General features: G+C 44.1%; 1 protein-coding gene across 1 annotated transcript; it reads left to right on the forward strand.

Annotated features, from left to right (window-relative positions):
* Positions 1-1,242: 1,242 nt before the first annotated feature.
* Zfp35 (zinc finger protein 35) lies at positions 1,243-16,741 on the forward strand. Its single transcript, NM_001013141.2, is given in 3 exon segments — positions 1,243-1,396; positions 1,667-1,879; positions 14,321-16,741. Coding segments are annotated over 2 exon segments (1,743 nt in total). The 5' UTR covers positions 1,243-1,396; positions 1,667-1,830; the 3' UTR covers positions 16,015-16,741.
* The last annotated feature ends 1,704 nt before the right edge of the window (positions 16,742-18,445 follow it).

Here is an 18,445-nt window from a genome sequence, read left to right on the forward strand (position 1 = left end):
AGGACCTGGCTGCCAAGGCTAACAGCCTGAATCTGATTCCTGGGGCTCAACACAACGGAGAAAGACAACGGACTGATGTAGTTTTGTCTGTGATTTCCATGCTATGCTATGACATGTGCAAAGACACGCACATAGTAAATAAATAATGTAAATTATTTTCAAGAAGGGGGCAGAATAAGAACTCAACCAGGTCTAGTAACACATGCCTGTAATAGCAGCAACTCCCGAGACTCGAGCAGAAGGACTGAAAATTCAAGGTCTGAGTAGGGGAGTGATATAGTAGCTGGTCTTATGTCAACTTAACACAAGCTAAAGCTACCTGAATGGAAGGAACCTTAATTGAAAAAAAAAAAATGCCTCCATAAGATCTGACTGTAAGGCGTTTTCTTTATTAGTTATTGACAGGGGAGAGCCCAGCCCATTGTGGGTGGAGCTATCCCTGGACTGGTGGTTCGGGATCCTATGAAAAAGCTAACTAAGCAAGCCAGTAAGTGCACACCTCCATATCATCTGCATCAGCTCCTGACTTCAGGTTCCTATCCTGCTTGAGTTCCTGTCCTGACTTCCTCGGATAATGAACAGCAATATGGTAGTGTAAGACAAACCCTTTTCTCCACAACCTGCTGTTTGGTCGTGTTGTTTCGTTTCGACTATAGAAACCGTAACTAAGACAGGTGGGATGAGGGAGGTTGTATGAAAGGATAGTTAGGGTAGAAAGTTTAACTAGTGTGTTCAGTCCCCTAGATGGATGGTGGACGGATGGCAGGAAAGAAGGAAGGGAGAAGGAGGAAAAAAGAGGAATAAGCTTAGGAAGTTCACTTAGGAAAGGAATTAAGTTTTGGGAAGGAGAGAGTGAGAAAAGAAACCGATAAAGAAGTAGGTCACAGTTAATATCTGGTCAGAAAAAAATAAACGGCCCTAGAGAGTTTTTCCAAAAGATGATGGATTTGACATTCATCTCAAGTACCACAGCAATGTATGAGCTTTGAGCTAAGCGGGCCCCTTAAGCTAAAGCTAGGAGTCACTTTTGGAGAACGTCCAGGTTCCTATATCACCGAGCAAGCGCACGCGAGGTGCACCATAGAGCTGTGATCCTCCCCGGTTCCTAGAGCGGCCAAGCGAGGGTTGTCTCTGTGCCTTGCATCCAAACGGAAGTTGGAGAAATTGTGGGTGGTGGCGTTTGACCGGTAGTTTCTTCAGCGCCGGAGAATTAGGGTGGCTTCCTGGGCAGAGAGAGCAGATCGGTTCCTGGCCTAACATTCTGTGGACAGCAAGTCTGCTCACTGGTCCTTTCATTCAACTGCATGAACGTCCGAAATGTTGGGGCTGATGCCATAACGGAGTGGATGAGCCCACACCAATCAGCCTGCAGAGCTGGAAAAGAGATACCTGACCTGTGAGTGTTAGAATCGAAGGGAAGACAGAGAATAACATAACCTTAATTTCTAAAGCAAATATTAACCCTGCCCGTTATCGTTCCAGTTACACCCCTATTTTAGTATTAATTCATCTCCAATCTTGGTTTGAACATCTCTTCCCTTGTAAGGGGAATTGTGTCACAGAGGGTTAATGTCCACATCCTAGGTGATCGGTAGGGAAGCTATCACTAAGAGGAAGCACGTGGAAGTTAAAAAATACTTCTCTCCTTTACTTTTTTCATATCTAGAAACTCTAGTCTCAGAAATGACATCACTCCTCTGTACAACGATTCTCATCTGAGCTCGGAGCTACCAAGTTGCCTGCTGGCTTCAGACCATTATGTGGACAAGAGGATCCTACAGAAGAAATGGTAATTCTCCAGCTGCTTACTGAGGTGTCCAGTTCTGCCCTATGGAGATCCAATTCAGTTACGAATCTCAAGACCATCACTTTCTCTCAGGTGAGTCAGTGCATTTCGGATTACTTGGGTGACACCAGTATTCTCCACTGTCTACCCTTTCTCTGCTAAGTAATACTGTGTTTTTAGTGCTCCAAGCAAAGTCTTATGGTTTTGTGTTGAGTTTTAGCGATCCGGTACTTAATTCAGTTGCATCTTTCTTTTAAAAACAGATTCTTTTATTCTTTGACAATTTCATACATGTAAACAATGCATTTTGATTGCATTCAACCTCAACGCACCTGAGTTCCCCCAGACGCACTTCCTGCTTCGTGTCATCTCTCTTTTTCCTAAGCTGCCTGTAGGAATGTTGACATACCTTACTGGCTTGCTCTTATATACATAATTGGGGCTTTGATAAGGACAGTGACCACATCATGTCTAAAAGATAGCATTTCACAGCACTCCTCACCATCTTCCAACATATTGAGTCTTTCTGCCCTCTCTTCTGGGATGTTCCAAAGCTGAGGGAATAGGAATGTTATAATAAATATCCCGTTTAGAATTTAGTACTCAATGGTCACTTCTTCTTAGTATTTTGACCAGTTATTAGTCACTGCATTAACTGCTGGCCACTACAGAAATGTGTTCTCTCCGCAGTAGGAGAACCCCCATGACTTTTGGGCCATTATTGTACTAGTAGGCACATCTTGCCTGGCAGTGCAATGTTTTGACTCTCTAATGCTGTGCTAAGATATCATGAACAAGGCAAGATAGAGAAGGGCTTATTGGAAGCCTACTTATAGTTTCAGAGAGTTAATGTCCATAACTATCAAGTCAAAGAGTATGGCAGTAGGCATGGTACTGAAGCAATTATCCTAGAATTCACATCTTAAGACACAACCACAAGGCAGAGAAAGCTAACTGGGAATGAATAGTGTGGGCTTTTAAAAATCTCAAAAAAGCCCACCCCCAGTGACACACCCCCAACAAGGCCACACCTCCTAATCCTTCCCTAACAGTCCTACCAACTGAGGACAAAGCATTCAAATATGAGCCTAGATGATCCATTGTCATTCAGATCACCATAGTAGGTATTATAGCATACAGTGCTTGCAGATGAGTAATACCATGGTTGAGTTTTCTCTCTCAGTGGCTGGCAGAGAACATTCAAGCCCTCTGAATTCTAGCCTTCAGGGAGAACATTTTCAGGTCAGTTTCAGCTTCATTTCTCTGTCTTGCATCCAGAATTCGTTGAATGTTAATAGTCTCACCTCATAGTTGTAGTGGTTAGCCAGGAGCAATGGCATTAGCAAGTGTCGTTTTGGGGGGAGCTTGACATTAACTCACAGGGAGGTAGCTCATGCCTGGCATTAAGGTTTTCATTTTACAATTTTTTTTTTTTTAATGTATGTGAGTACACTGTCTCTGTCTGTCTCTGTCTTCAGACGCACCGGAAGAGGACATCAGATCCCATTACAGATGGTTATGAACCACCATGTGGTTGCTGAGAATTGAACTCAGGACCTCTGGAAGAGCAGTCAGTGCTCTTAACCACTGAGCCGTCTCTCCAGCTCATTTTCATTTTATAACCAAGATTTTCATTTTATAACCCATGTCTGGGGGGGGGGGTGCATTGTCCCCTCCATGCATAAGGGGTATTGCTATGACAGACCTGACTATGTTTCTGGGAGGATTGTGGAAAGGCTTTGGAACTTTGTGCAGTAAAAGTCAGTGCAAGATAAGAATGTTGAGAGCAAGGCAGAGGATGGAGGCCTGGCTTGTGAAGTGTCAGAAGAAAGTTTAAAGACTCTGTGTTGTCTCTTTGCTCACCTTTTTTTTTTTTTTCCGGAGCTGGGGACCGAACCCAGGGCCTTGCACTTCCTAGGCAAGCACTCTACTGCTGAGCTAAATCCCCAACCCCTGTGTTGTCTCTTTAAGTTAAGATTCTGTCATTCTAATCAGTTGGTGCTAAAGAGTCAGCCATGGTTAATAAATTGGCAGCACTGATGTGAAACCTTTGCATTACTGGGACAATTGGTGCTGGTTAGCAGTGATGAAGAAGAGACAGGCGTCACTCAGGTAAACTCTTCTTGGAAGTGTTTCTTCAGGGTCAGCTCACACAAACTGTTCCTGAAGCAGCCAAAATTATACCTTGTTCTAGCAGGTGAACTTGGTAGTGTAGGAGCCTCCTAGGTGGTACTGGCTTTGAGAGCGTGAAGGGGTCATGGAAAACAGCTGAGACACTTGGAGAGACTTGAAGAGTGTGGCCGTTGAAAGCCCAGGAGGGAAGGGGTTGTGAGGAGAAGTTGAGGCTTGACACCATGAGAGGCTACTGGGAAAAGTACAGCCCTGTTGCAGCAACAAATGCCAGTACCATGGGATGATCGCCAAGAATGGCAGTGCTAGTGTAGTGGAACCTGCCAAGAAGGAGCATGCACGCGCGACACACACACACACACACACACACACACACACACACACACACACACACGCACGCACTGGTGGGGGTGGGGGTGGGGGTGGGGCTCAAGCTCTTTACCTGAAGCACCACCCGCTGGTAGCTGTGAGCTATAAGAAAGCAGGCTGAAGAAGCCAAAAGGCAGCACTCCTCACGGCCCTGCATCAGCTCCAGGTTCCTGCCCTGTTTAAATTACTGCATTAGCCTCCCTCACTGGGCTATGGCAGTGAATCTGTAAGCTAAAAACCATTCCTCCCCAAGTTGCTTTTGGTCCTGCTGTTTCCCTACAGCAACGTAACCTTAAGTAAGACAGCTACTCCACCCTCGACTCCTATGAACTGCATAGATTTTTTGGCCATCAAAATAAATAGAGCTTTTTTCCTTCTCTTTGTCTTTTGTCTTAGGGTACATAGTGTATCGTTTATGACAGCACCCCCAACTCAACCTTTAGGTCATTTCTTTGTAATCCCAGTCTAGGTTCTTCTGGATGATGGGGCATACAGTAAATCGCAGGAGTTACGACTATGAGCTCACTGCTAGACTTCCTTTTCTGGAGGTAGTATCATGTAGGATAGCCTGGTAACAAACAGAATCTCCACAAGTTTGTATCCACACTATCAATTTAATTATTTGAAAACAATTGTCTGCCATTTTTCATGACAAAACTGACCCCATGCACTGAATCTGCCTCCAGTACACAGTGGCTGCTCCCTCTCCAGGAAACGTCACCTCCGTGGTGTGCAGTATTGTCTTTGGTTGTTGCCTGTGGCCATATCGAGTTGGTAATAGGCATTTCTACCTGGGAGAGAGGAGATCCACATTTGGAAGCTGTATATGGCGTTCAACCTGCTGCCAGACCATTCTGTACACAATCAGTTGTGCTAATGTGAGAATAGAAGCTGATTGACCTGTGCTCAGCTCTCCCTGTCTTCCTTCTTGAGAGGCTTCTTCACAACGGATACTCTCTGCTGACAGTTTTCCAAGTACACAAGTAGATTTGCATACTTTGCCCACTCCAGGAGGCTTATCCTTATGTTTCTCCCAGAACCCTTGTTCCTTTCTAGTCTTCCAACCGTGCTCTTGTCATATACTTGATAACTGACGTGTCTCTAGCCATGAGTCAATCCAGCTTATACCCTAGACTGTTTCCTTTCATAAAAGGCAGACAGCCCATTTTGTCTTCTAAAGTTCTGTCTGTGGAAGACTTTGCTTTCAGAAGTGTGTCTGAGGCCATCGCTGGATAGGGATGTCAGTGAAAGGGTGCAGGCCTGCCTTGGCAACCCATTCTGAAACCACTTGTGTGTGCAATTTACTTACCAGGTGAACTTGATTTTTCAGTGGAATGCTGGTTTGTGTGTCCAATTTTGGATTCAGTAGGTCAAAGCCATCTGGTCTATAACAAGCAGTTTAGGGGTTGGGGATTTAGCTCAGTGGTAGAGCGCTTGCCTAGCAACCGCAAGGCCCTGGGTTCGGTCCCCAGCTCCAGAAAAAAAAAAAAAAAAAAAACACAAGCAGTTTAGTGTCCTGCAGTCAGGAAGTCCCATCAGTGCCTAGTAAACAGTAATCCGGGATTTGTTCTTCACTTGGAAGACTAATATTAGCAGAAGCATATACAGCAGTAATCCACTGGGTTCTCTTCAGATCCTCCATGTAGTATCTCTAACCATCACCTCTAATGCCAGTAGTTGTCCTTGAGATGAGGTCAGATCTAACTCAGAAGTAGCAACCCTGGCCAGGTAGCATACATCTGTATCCCAGCACGAGTGAACACTAGGCAGGAAGGCTGCCATGAGTTCAGGGTCATTTCGGGCTACACAGTGATTTCAAGGCCAGCCAAGGCTATACTATAGGACCATGTCTCAAACAAAAGTGGGGGGTCGGGGTGGGGTACAGCCAATCCCTGTTTTCTCAACACTCAAGAGTTGAGGTAGGAGAGTTGCCATGAGTTCCAGAACAACATGGACTGTAGAGTAGTATCTCAACAACAGAAGTAGCAAACCAACTATTTAGTCATTCCAGGGGACAGTGGATTGGCTTAGAGCTGCACTTGGCACCAGACTGCCAACCTGAGTTTGAGGCACAAGACCCATATGGTACAAGGAGAGAACCAGGTAACTTCCACAATTGATCCTCGGACTTCCCACAAATGTCTTTCTGTGTGTATTCATCCGGGTATCTCTTTCTTTTGCATATACATCAGTTCTGTTGGATTAGAACTCTACCTTGTGATCTTCTCTGACCTTCTTAAGGGCCTTATCTCTAAATACCCGTCACTTGAGAGTTAAGATTTCAACCTATGGGGCTGGAGAGGTGGCTCAGTGGTTAAGAGCACTGACTGCTCTTCCAGAGGTCCTGAGTTCAAATCCCAGCAACCACATAATGGCTCACAACCATCTGTCATGGGATCTGATGCCCTCTTCTGGTGTGTCTGAAGACACACAGAACTACAGTGTACTTATATATAATAAATAAATAAATCTTAAAAAAAAAAAGATTTCAACCTATGAATGACAGTAGAGAGGGGCACAGTTCACGTCAGAACATATGGAAAACCAAACAATAGTTTCCTTAAAACCAATGTTTGGTAAATATCTCAACAAAAGCTCAGAAGAAACACAGAGTTCAGCATACACATTACTAGACTAGGTAGAGAAAGAGGTTGGAGGTCACAGGAACAGAAAGCATGCTGGGAACTCTGAGAACATTTCTGGCAATTTTGCTTTTCTTAAACTAAAAGAGTTTAGTTTCTTTTTTTCCCCATTGTTGTTTTTTGCTTTTGTGTTTGTTTGGTTGATTAGTTCAGTTTTTTGGTATTTTGAGACAGGATTTCTCTGTGTAGCCCTGGCTGTCCTGGAACCCGCTTTGTAGATCAGGCTGGCCTTGCATTAGAAGATCCATCTACCTCTGCCTCCCAAGAGCTGGTGTTGAAGACCTGTGCACCACTGCCCCACTAGTTTCATTTCTTTGAATTGTCTATATCTGTAGATATATAAGTAGGTGTATATACTTTTCTGTGTATAAAAAACTAATAACCTTAATTTTAAAACATTAATGTTTTCAAGGAAATTACTTTATGTGGTTCACTTATAACATAATTTAAATATGTATATGCGTATTTTCTTTGTTTTTTTTTTTTCATCATTTATGCATAGGTTTCCATTCTAAGGCTTTGGGTTTTTTTTTTTTTCATTCTCTATTATCACAGTCTGTCTCAGCTGTGTTTCTATAAATGACTCGAGCCATTGCAAATAATGTTTTATTACTGCTCATATATATCACGCACAAAATAATTTTAAAACCATCATTTATTCATTTTTGTGTATATATATGCTTTATCACAGCATCCTAGCAACAGAAAGCTAATTTCTGCAGAAATTGTACCAGGCATGGGGTGTTGCTGTGATAAATTCTGTGACCTAAAGCAACTTGGAATGGAAGGGGTTTGTTTCAGCTTAGAGTTTACAGTCCATCGTGAAGGGAAATCAGGGCAGGAATCTAGAGGCAGGAATCCTAGAGGAATGCAGCTTACTGACTTGTTCTCCATAGCTTGTTCAGCTTGCTTTCTTATATCACCCAGGATCATCTGCTAACATACACACACGCACACACGCACACACATATATTGGGCCCCACCCACATCAATCATTAATCAAGAAAATACCCCACAGATTTTTTTGCCCACAGGCATTTTTATTATCAATTTAGGTTCCTTTGTCCGACATGACCCTAGCTTGTGTTAAGTTGACATACACACACACACACACACACACACACACACACACACAATCAGCAAAACTGGCATAGGCGAAATACTGATACAGACATGGCCTTTTAGAAAAAGTTATTAGAGGCTCCAGAGTTCAAGATAGTTAATACCCAAGTATCTGATCAACTGTGCAATACTTCTCTACTTTTTGCCTGTTAATGAATCAGTAGTGGGGAGGTAATTGCAGGCCAAATTTAGGAATCATATTTGTGACAGTCAGTTTTAAGTGTCAAGTCGATACAATCTACATTAACTGAGTATAGAGTCTCAGTTATGGTTATGTGATTGCTTGTGTCACTTGGGTTTGCCTGTGGACATGACTGTTGGGGATTGTCTTAATTAAGTTAGTAGATGTGGGAAAATCGAACCCACTGGGGGCTGCACTGTTCCCTAGTGGAGAAATAAATCAAGCTCAGTATAAGCAAGCAGGCTGGCATGACTCTCTGCTCTCTGCTCTTGACTGTAGATGTGTTGTGACCAGCTGCTTAAAGCCCCTGCCACTGTAACTTCCCCCACAATGATGAGCTATAATGTGGAATTTTAAAGGAAGCTAAACCCTTTCTTTCCTAAGTAGCTTGTTGCCAAGATATTTTAGCAACTGAAATTAAACTAGAACAATATTCAAAGATAGCTGTCCAAATTGCCCATCAGTTGGCTGGAGGTCCCTTGGCACAACCTGGAAAAACTCATAGGTAGAGGAGGAGAAGCTCATCAAGTGCCGATCTCTGGCAGCCATTGTCTCCCTCAGTGTGTGGCGACAGTGAACAGAATAGGCAGAAACGACGCCCTCTTCTACTGCAGTCGTTGTGTGCACCTTGAGTATTGGGACCAGCAGTTCTTCCTGGGCTTACACTGGGACTCTGAATGGTAAGGCCAGGGGTGAGAAAGGAAGGGTTAGAACCTGGGAAGAGGAGGGACGCCATGGCATCTCACGTCTCAGTATCTGAAACATTGGACCACACTTCACAGTGAAACTGTCGGTAGCCCTGGGGCCAGTCCATTGCCTGTCTTCTCAAGCAGGACCTGGGCAAGGAACAAGGTCCAGCACTCCTTGCTCCATCCACAGGGTTTCAAAGGGCCTTCGATTGTACCTCGTCTCCAACGTGGTGGCTGTCAAACTCTTCCACCAGCTAAAGCCTGCAGTTTCCCTTCTCCTGCTCCTCACAGCTGTTCGTTCTTCCAGCTCAGCTCTCTCTCCTTGGGCTCACTCCCACTGCCCTGCTCCTTGTCCTGACCATGTTTGTTTAGTAGCTGGTGGGAAAGCAGGCTCCCTCGTCTCTACTGTCTCAGTGTCTCTAGGGCTGTCTTGTAGTACCAGCTCAGCCCACACCACTAACGGTAGGCAGGAAAAGGTACTTGTATCCGGTCTAATGTTACCACTGGGAGCGACAGAGAAAACCTCTCTGAGTGTCTTGGTTAATCTAAGAAGAGGTGTTTAAGCCACCGAAACGTTTCATTTGGCCCCGTTGCAGCTGATTGTTTAGACAGTCCCAGCCCTCCTCTCAGCAGCAAAGGCAGTTGTTGGGCCAGGCTCTTTTAACACTAGTCATGGCAGTGTCTCCTAGACACCAGGGCCAGTGCACCCTCCTCTCAGCCTCGGCGAAGGTGGTCACAGAGTCATATAGAATATATTGGGGCTTGTGATAAAAACTCTGGTCAAAACTCCTTCAGACAGCCCTGGAGAGCCTGTGCAAACAGCTGTGATCTTCCTGTTGTGTTCTCAAGGCTCAAGGCGTCTGTGGAGTCTTACAGATAATAGCTAATTATAGCTGGCTGTTTGGTTGTTTAGGTTTTTTTTATTTTTACTTTTCTAATTCAAGTTAGCCAGGGCAGCAAGGCAGATGGGTGTCAGCATCTCGTTCTGTTAACAGGAAACTAAATGTAAAGAATTCACCTCTGACACTAATAGTGATTTTTAGCTCATGTTAATAGTACTAGGACATTTCTGTTGCCCGGAGAGAGCTCAGATGAAGCATCCATGCTGAGACGGCAGGCACTGAACTCTCAAATGGTGTCCCAGCTGTGTTGAAGCTGCCATTACTGTCCTGTAGGAGAGCTTTCTCACCCACTGAATGGTTACCAGACTCATTCTCCTGCAACAGCCAGTCATTGCAGTGTGTCTTGAGTATGTATATGAAAGTTTCCACCTGCCTAGGCGTGTATCTGTACTGCATACGGGGGGACGGGTCTGATTACTAGGGGCAGAAACCAGGTAAATTACTAGCACTTTGGCTGCTTTGCTTAGATGGAAGTTAATTAGCCTAATGTCTAAGGGAAAAGTAAAGAGTCTGGTGATTTATGTGCTGAACAGTACAGAACGTGGGTCACTTCTAGAAAGTTCTTGCTGAAGGTCCAGGTGCTGAAGAGTTCAGAGCTAAGAGCCAGACTCCGAAAAGGAGACCACTGCCAGAGAGTCCCGCTGGGGGTCACGCTGGAGAGTTTGGCCTTATGAGTGGGGTGCACAGTCAGTGGTGCCGAGGCAGTGGCACTGTGAAGGTCAGCACTGAGGTGATCCTGAAGGGTCAGCTGGTGAAGAACAGGCTCTGGAGGTCACTCTTTAGAGGTCAGTGCTGAGGGAACAGGCTCTTGAAAGTTCGGCACTGAGGGGACTGGATCCTGATAAGCTGACTGGGGGTTGGGAGACTTCCTGCTAAAGAGGCTCCCAGAGGAGTTATTGCTAAGGAGTCCAGGGTGGACAAGTTTTCTCTGACAAGTGGAGTCATAGTTCACACAAGGACTCGGAAGCTACAGAGTTCAACAGTAAGCAAGAGGTAGCCAGACGATGGCTGCACTTCCTGTGGCTTGTACACTCAGGTAGACTTTCTGCTTGCCTGTCCAAATGCTGATTTGCTTTAACTTCTAAGGGAAATGATGGCCCTTCTAGACATGTTTGCCTCCAAATGAATCCACAGCTCCCACAGAGGTCACCTGAAGGGTTCCTTAGGGATGTAAGAACGCAACCCATGATGGCCTTGACATTAACCAGTCTATTTGTGCCCCTGATCACTGCCCATGGACAGCCAGCCTTCCCCCTTGTCAGCATAGTGCTGCTGGGTATTTGTGGACAGGTCTTATGCTTTCCGGTGGTGTGGAGTCTGGTGATGCCCTGCCACAGTAGACTGGACATCAGTAGACATCTTCAGTTGGCTCTATGAAGATTTGGAATATAACTTCGGTGTGTGGAAAGGACCTAGACCACTCACCCAAAAACACATTGAAAGTCAGTGCATGGTAAAGGAGAGTGAAGAGGTTCACTAGAGTTCCTGAGTCCAGACTTTTGATAGAACTGCTAAGCTGTGCTCTAGATAAGGAACCAGGTATTTATTCTCCATATCATTCAGAGTCTTGTGGGTTTGGAGGTAAATATGGTCCATGCTTGGTTACCTGCAGGTCTGGGGTGTAACTCAGTGCTAGAGCCCTTGACTGTGAGGTAAAAAGTCCTGAATCAGTCCCTTGCATGTTCAAAACTACCACTAAAACAAAGTATGGCTAGTTAAACATCACAAAGTCCCACTTAATAGGTGCATTTTTAGCAACAAGCCAGGCAGGAATTACCTTTTCAAATCTAGTAGCAACAAATGATCCTGACCCCTGATCCTGCTGCCTCCCCTCCATAAGTGGTAGGGTCATAGGAAAGGGCCCTGAAACCTCACTGGAGTCGGAAGGTTAATTAGTAAGTTGTAGTAGTGTTCACACTGTGGCATATGTGGAGACAGGAGTTCTGTGTGCTGGCACAGAGGACCTGTGTGCTGCTGTGTGGCCGTCTGGGATCCTAGTGTCTGCCAGTGCTGCAGTAGTTCAGTGCCGCCCGCAAGTTCTTGTTTTGTGTACATCATACATTGTTACTCCCATCGCACCCATGTCTTCATGCAACCCGGTTAGGCCCCTTCCTCCCTGTAAGTCCTCTCCCATTGATTCCTGTTTGGTTTGTTTTGATTTCAGCCTGGAGTATCTGTGTCAACAGGTTTGGGATTACCCATTGTATTCTGGTGGGCTCACTGTTTGATACAAACTTAAGGCAGTGATTGCCCCTCCCCCAGACTCCGTCAATCACCAAGAGCTTATCAGGTAGAGTTGAGTCCATTGAGCTTCTCCCTGATTTGTAATTAGGTTTTAACAGATCGTGCAAGCCCAGCACAGCAGCCACAGCTCCCGTGAGATCTTGTCTGCAATGGCTATGTCATACCTAAAAATAGTATTTTATGCCAGGCATTGGTGGTACACACCTTTAATCAGTACTTGGGAAGCAGAGGCAGGTGGATCTCTAAGTTCGAGGCCAACTTGGTGTATAGAGTTCCAGGCCAGCCAGGGCTAGCTACACAGTAAGACCCTGTCTCAAAAAAACTAAAAATTGGAAAAAATTTTATATATATACATATATATATATATATATATATATATATATATATATATATATATATATTTCCTGCCTCTTGTCCCTCTCTTCCAGCTCCTGCAGCATTCTTTCCACTCTTTCTTTCACAGTGTCCCCCAAGCTGCAAAGGGAGTAGCACAGATGTCCTGGTTAAGACTAAGACTACACTGTTATTTATTCTAAACATCCTGACAGCTGTAAGTCTGTGCTCTCTGCAAAGAGAAGTCTCTGTGATTAAGGATGATAGTGGTAGCAAGGAAGTAAGTTGAAGATAAGCTGGAAGCTTCCTCACTACTAGCTAGCTTTCATAGCTCCTGAAGGGAAGCTACTTGAGAGATGAGGCCTCAATATTCTTACTTCGCTGTGAACCCCACCAACTACAGTGCTGATTTGCCAAGCAAGATGGGGCTACCAGTATAATGGCAGCACAGCTGTTCTGAAGGCAAACAGTCACTGTTGGGTTACATTGAGGCCTGCTTGTCAGAAGAGAATACATGCTGATACCATTAAACCCAGTTGAAAACCCACAGCCAGCAAACAGACCGTAGTGAGTACTTTACCACTGTGTTTAACTAAATTGATATAGCACCAGGCTTCAGTCTAAATATTTATGTTTGTGCCTTTAATTTCTATGTATGCCAGTACACTGTAGCTGTTTCAGACACATCAGAAGAGGGATTTGAACTCAGGACCTCTGGAAGAGCAATCAGTGCTCTTAACCACTGAGCCATCTCTCCAGCCCGTGCCTTTAATTTCTAAGTTTGCCTTTGGAGGCTGGAGAGATGGCTCAGTGATTAAGAGTACTTGCTGTTCTTCTAGAGGACCCAGGTTCACCAACCAGCAGCCATGTGGAACAGTTCACAACTGCCAGGAGATCCTACACCCTCCTCTGGCTTCTAAGGACAGTGTACACACATGGCATAAGCACATACACACAAATACACGTGAATTTAAGTGTCCTGGCACCCATGTAAAAAACAAAATGAAACCAGTCTTTGTGTCAAAATTGATTTCTTGTTACTCTCATTAATGCGTGAAGTTTGAGAAAGCGGGAACAACTTGGCCGTCTCATTACTCTGACCCCCTTGCTTGGGACACCAAATTCAGTTCCATCTGGACGAGATAATAAGTAGTGTCAGAGTTCCTTTGCACTGGATAGATATCGTTGCCTGGAAATTCAGTGTTAAACTGATTGCTGTCCTGGAAAGAACACAGTATATGTTCTATGGATATAACAACTGTTACACTGTTTCTTTTCTTTTTTTTTTTTTTTTTTTTTTTTTCTTCCCCCCCCCCCCCCCCCGGAGCTGGGGACCGAACCCAGGGCCTTGTGCTTCCTAGGCAAGCGCTCTACCACTGAGCTAAATCCCCAACCCCCCCCCCTTTTTTTTTTTTGGTTCTTTTTTTTTTTTTAATTATACTGTTTCTTAAAGGCAGATGCAAAGGAATTATTTTTATTTCCCTTTCGTTATTTTTCTTTAGCACTTTACTTTTAGCCTAAATATCTGAGCACTGCAAGATAAAATCAAACCCACTTTCCTTTCCTACATTTTTGTGCTGTTTAGCTATATTAATAAGTTATCAGCTTTAATTTATACTTTTATTATCGCAGTGACTCAATCTCATTATTCCCAGGCCTCTTGCAAAAATCATACCTTTGTCTCTTATAAGGACCTTCTACAAATGCGCGATCCATATTTATTGAATCTTCCCAGTTTTCCCCAAACTTGAGAAAGCCTCCCCTTTCGTTTGAGTTCACCGCCTGCAGTCTGTCAACCACGTGGGCCCTGTTACCACGTCCTCCCCTCTTATTGTAGCATCTACAGGTAAATACTGCTCTGCTTCACCTGGAACTTCCTTACACATGCGCACATTTTCATTTAGATTTTGTTTATTTTCCAGATGGTGAGGTTCAGATCAAGATCGGAGAGCCAGCCACAGAGGAGGAAATGACAGGAGAGATTGAAACACTGACTGAAGAGTCTGGCAGCTCCCAGGCTGATGATGCCCACAATTCCAAAGGCAGCGGATTCTTTGAGTTTGGGGATGAATTGAATGATCAGATGCTCTTTGGAAGAAGACAGTATAACTGCGACGAATGTGGCCAAAGCTTTGCTTGGAATACAGGTCTTATTAGGCACCAAAGAACTCACTGGAAACCTTACGAATGTGAAGAATGTGGAAAGGCCTTTCGGATGAGCTCAGCCCTGGTTCTACATCAGAGAATTCATACTGGAGAAAAGCCCTATCCTTGTAGTTGGTGTATTAAAAGTTTTAGTCGGAGCTCAGACCTTATTAAACATCAAAGAGTCCACACGGGTGAAAAACCTTACAAGTGTGATGAGTGTGGGAAGGCCTTCAGTCAGAGCTCAGACCTTATGACACACCAGAGAATCCACACAGGAGAAAAACCCTACCAATGTAGTCATTGTAGTAAAAGCTTTAGCCAGCACTCAGGCATGGTTAAACATCTGAGAATCCACACTGGAGAGAAACCTTATATGTGTAACCATTGTTACAAACATTTCAGTCAGAGCTCTGATCTCATAAAACATGAGAGAATCCACACTGGGGAGAAGCCGTATAAGTGTGATGTGTGTGGGAAGGCCTTCAGTCAGAGCTCAGATCGTATTCTCCATCAAAGAATTCACACTGGGGAGAAGCCATATCCATGTGCTCAGTGTAACAAGAGTTTTAGTCAGAATTCAGACCTTATTAAACACAGAAGGATTCACACTGGCGAGAAGCCATATCAGTGCAGTGAATGTGGGAAGGCTTTTAACCAGAGCTCAGTCCTTATTCTGCATCAAAGAATTCATACTGGAGAGAAACCCTATCCATGTAATCAGTGTGCCAAAAGCTTCAGTAGGCTTTCAGATCTTATTAACCATCAACGAATTCACACCGGAGAGAAGCCTTACCCATGTAGTCAGTGCAGTAAAATGTTTAGTAGAAGGTCCGATCTTGTTAAACATTATCGAATCCACACTGGGGAGAAGCCCTATGAGTGTGATAAATGTGGCAAGACTTTCAGTCAGAGTTCCAACCTTATTCTCCACCAGAGAATCCACACTGGAGAAAAACCATACCCTTGCAACAGTTGTTCTAAAAGTTTTAGTCGAGGTTCAGATCTCATAAAGCATCAAAGAGTACACACTGGAGAAAAACCATATACTTGTAATCTGTGCAATAAGAGCTTTAGTCAAAGTTCAGACCTCACTAAACATCAGAGAGTGCATTCTGGCGAGAAGCCCTACCACTGTAGTAGTTGTAACAAAGCCTTTCGTCAGAGCTCTGACCTTATTCTCCACTACAGAGTTCACACAGGAGAAAGACCATATGCGTGTACACAGTGCACCAGAAGTTTCAGTCAAAAGTCAGACCTTATTAAACACCAGAGAGTTCACACTGGAGAGAAGCCATATAAATGTGTGTGTGGGAAGGCCTTCAGTCAGTGCTCAGCCTTTACCCTTCATCAGAGAATCCACACTGGAGAGAGGCCATATCCATGTGCTCAGTGTGGCAAAAGCTTCACCCAGCGCTCTGATCTAGTTAACCATCAAAGAGTCCACACTGGTCAAAAGCCACAAATGTAATACCTGTGTGAAACCTTCAGCGCCATGACCAGTCTTACCGGATAGCAGAGGGTGTGCCCAGAGCCATTAGCAGCTTTTCTGAAATGGGAAAAAGTGAGAAAGTCCTGCTTGACAGGCAGATTTCCCGGCCTGCTTATGGAAAAATAAGAGAAGGTGTGCTTGAGGCTCAAGGTGAGGGGCCGAAGATTTGACCTTGGTGGAAGAAACAGGGAGGTTATTTGATGGGAACAGATGTCTTACTGTATATTGCAGCAAATTGCTTCTGTTGGCTTATGGCTTTGCTTCCACAATACTGTAGCATAAGAAGGCTGTGAGAACTACACTCACTGCTGGCGTGGCATAGATCTGCGGCCCTCCCGTACCTGTCTTGCATCTTTTTTTTTTTTTTTTTATCTTTCCTATAATCAGCCTCACTCTCCCCACAGAGACTGTTCAACTTTGTGCCATCCAGACTAATACCAGGATCCACATAAAAGAACTTCTGATCTCATGTTCAGGGTAGCTGATATTTTAACAAATCTTATCTTGGTGATTTTAAGTAAATCCATTCTAGGCAGGCACATGTCTTTAATTTTAGCACTTGGGAGGCAGAGGCAAGTGGATCTCTAACTTCAAGGCTCTCCAGGGCTACATAGAAAAGTCTGAGGGGTTGGGGATTTAGCTCAGCGGTAGAGCGCTTGCCTATCGAGCGCAAGGCCCTGGGTTCGGTCCCCAGCTCTGAAAAAAAGAAAAGAAAAAAAAAAAAGGTCTGCCTTGGGAAAAAAATAGAACAAATGAAGGGTGGGAGGAGAAGAGAAGGAGATTCATTCTGAGGAGAAAGACTCCATAAATGTGGGAAAGCCTGTAGAGTACAAATTTGGAGACCATACTAAAACAGAATCTTACCAATGCTATAATGATCATGAATAGGTTTTAATCAATGTTCAACCCATGCTTCACTTAAAAATACTAGAAGATGAATTTTTATAACAATTTACCTTAGATCTGAGAATTACTGGTATTGAGGAAATCCTAAGGCGCTCTGGGAGTTGTATGAAAATCTTCATTGTTTGTAATTTTTTTAAGTGAGTCAATATGCAAAAATAAAAATTCTTACCTTTGCTGTGGTCTAAGAAAATCTCTTCTTGGGGCACAGTTCACAGAGATTTACATTATAAAAATGTATAAAATTAATGCAGAATTTATCAATTAAGTATCAGTGTTGAAGATCTCAATAAAAAGTCAAAGGGAAATATATTCATCTTAGAAGCTCTGCCTTTACTGAGTCTAAATTACCAGCTGCGTATCAGAAGTTATTTTAGGGGCTGGAGAGATGGCTCAGTGGTTAAGAGCACTGACTGCTCTTCCAGAGATCCTGAGTTCAATTCCCAGCAACCACATGGTGGCTCACAACCATCTGTAATGGGATCTGATGCCCTCTTCTGGTGCGTCTGAAGACAGCTACTGTGTACTCATACAAAATAAAATCTTTTAAAAAGTTATTTTAGAGGTTGGAGAGTGTAGTGGTTGTTCTTGGTTGTCAACTTGACCATATATCTGGAATGAACTACAATCCAGAATTAGAAGGCTCACCTGGATCCTGATCTTAAGGCTGGGAGGTTCAATTATCTGACCTGGATCTTAGCATGGAGATCTTGAGGCATAGTGGCTATGAATCCCAGGAGACTAAGCAAGGAGATCTCTGAGTTCAAGGTCATCTAGGACAAAGCAAGTCCCAGATCCAGGCGTGATGGTACACACCTTAATCTGGGTCACACCTGCTGGAGTCCTACAGAAGGACATTGGAACTAGATTCTCCTCTTCGACTGCTTGTGGGACTGAGCAACTTCTAGATCCTTGGGCTTCATTCACAGCTGCTGTTGACCATTGTTGGGGAGTTGGACTACAGACCATAAGTCATCAAATTCCCTTACTCTCTAGAGACTACCCATAAGTTCTGTGACTCTAGAGAAACCGTAAATCCTATAATTAAAATGTTATTAATATTGGCATCACACAAGTGCCCTGTGCTCATGCTGAATGCCTATAAATTCTCTGTTTAACCCTGAGCCACTTTGTCTCTGGGATTTGATGGCAGAGGTCTGGTTTGGGTTTTCCTAGTGAGCATGAGTTCCCATGATGCACACAACGACATTAGCTTTACTTTCTTTACTGCATTCACAGTAATGCAGACCAACCCAAATTTTATTGGTCTGAAGTCGCTTCACACCCTCGGAACACATGGAAACTTTTTTTAAAGAAATGTATGTAAAAACTGAATATTTTCTCATCTATTGAACAAAAACGGAGCCGTGGTATTGTAGGACTATAACTCCAGTTGTCCCACCGTATCCAGAGGGATGTCCCAAGGCATAGAATCAGTCAGTTGATAGTCCCCCTAAATTCAGGTAGACCACGACTAGGCACAGTGATACCTTAGCTGATAGACCAG

Source organism: Rattus norvegicus, chromosome 18 (genome assembly GCF_021556685.1).
Source record: "Rattus norvegicus strain SHRSP/BbbUtx chromosome 18, alternate assembly SHRSP_T2T, whole genome shotgun sequence".
In the NCBI taxonomy this organism is placed as follows: Eukaryota; Metazoa; Chordata; class Mammalia; order Rodentia; family Muridae; genus Rattus; species Rattus norvegicus.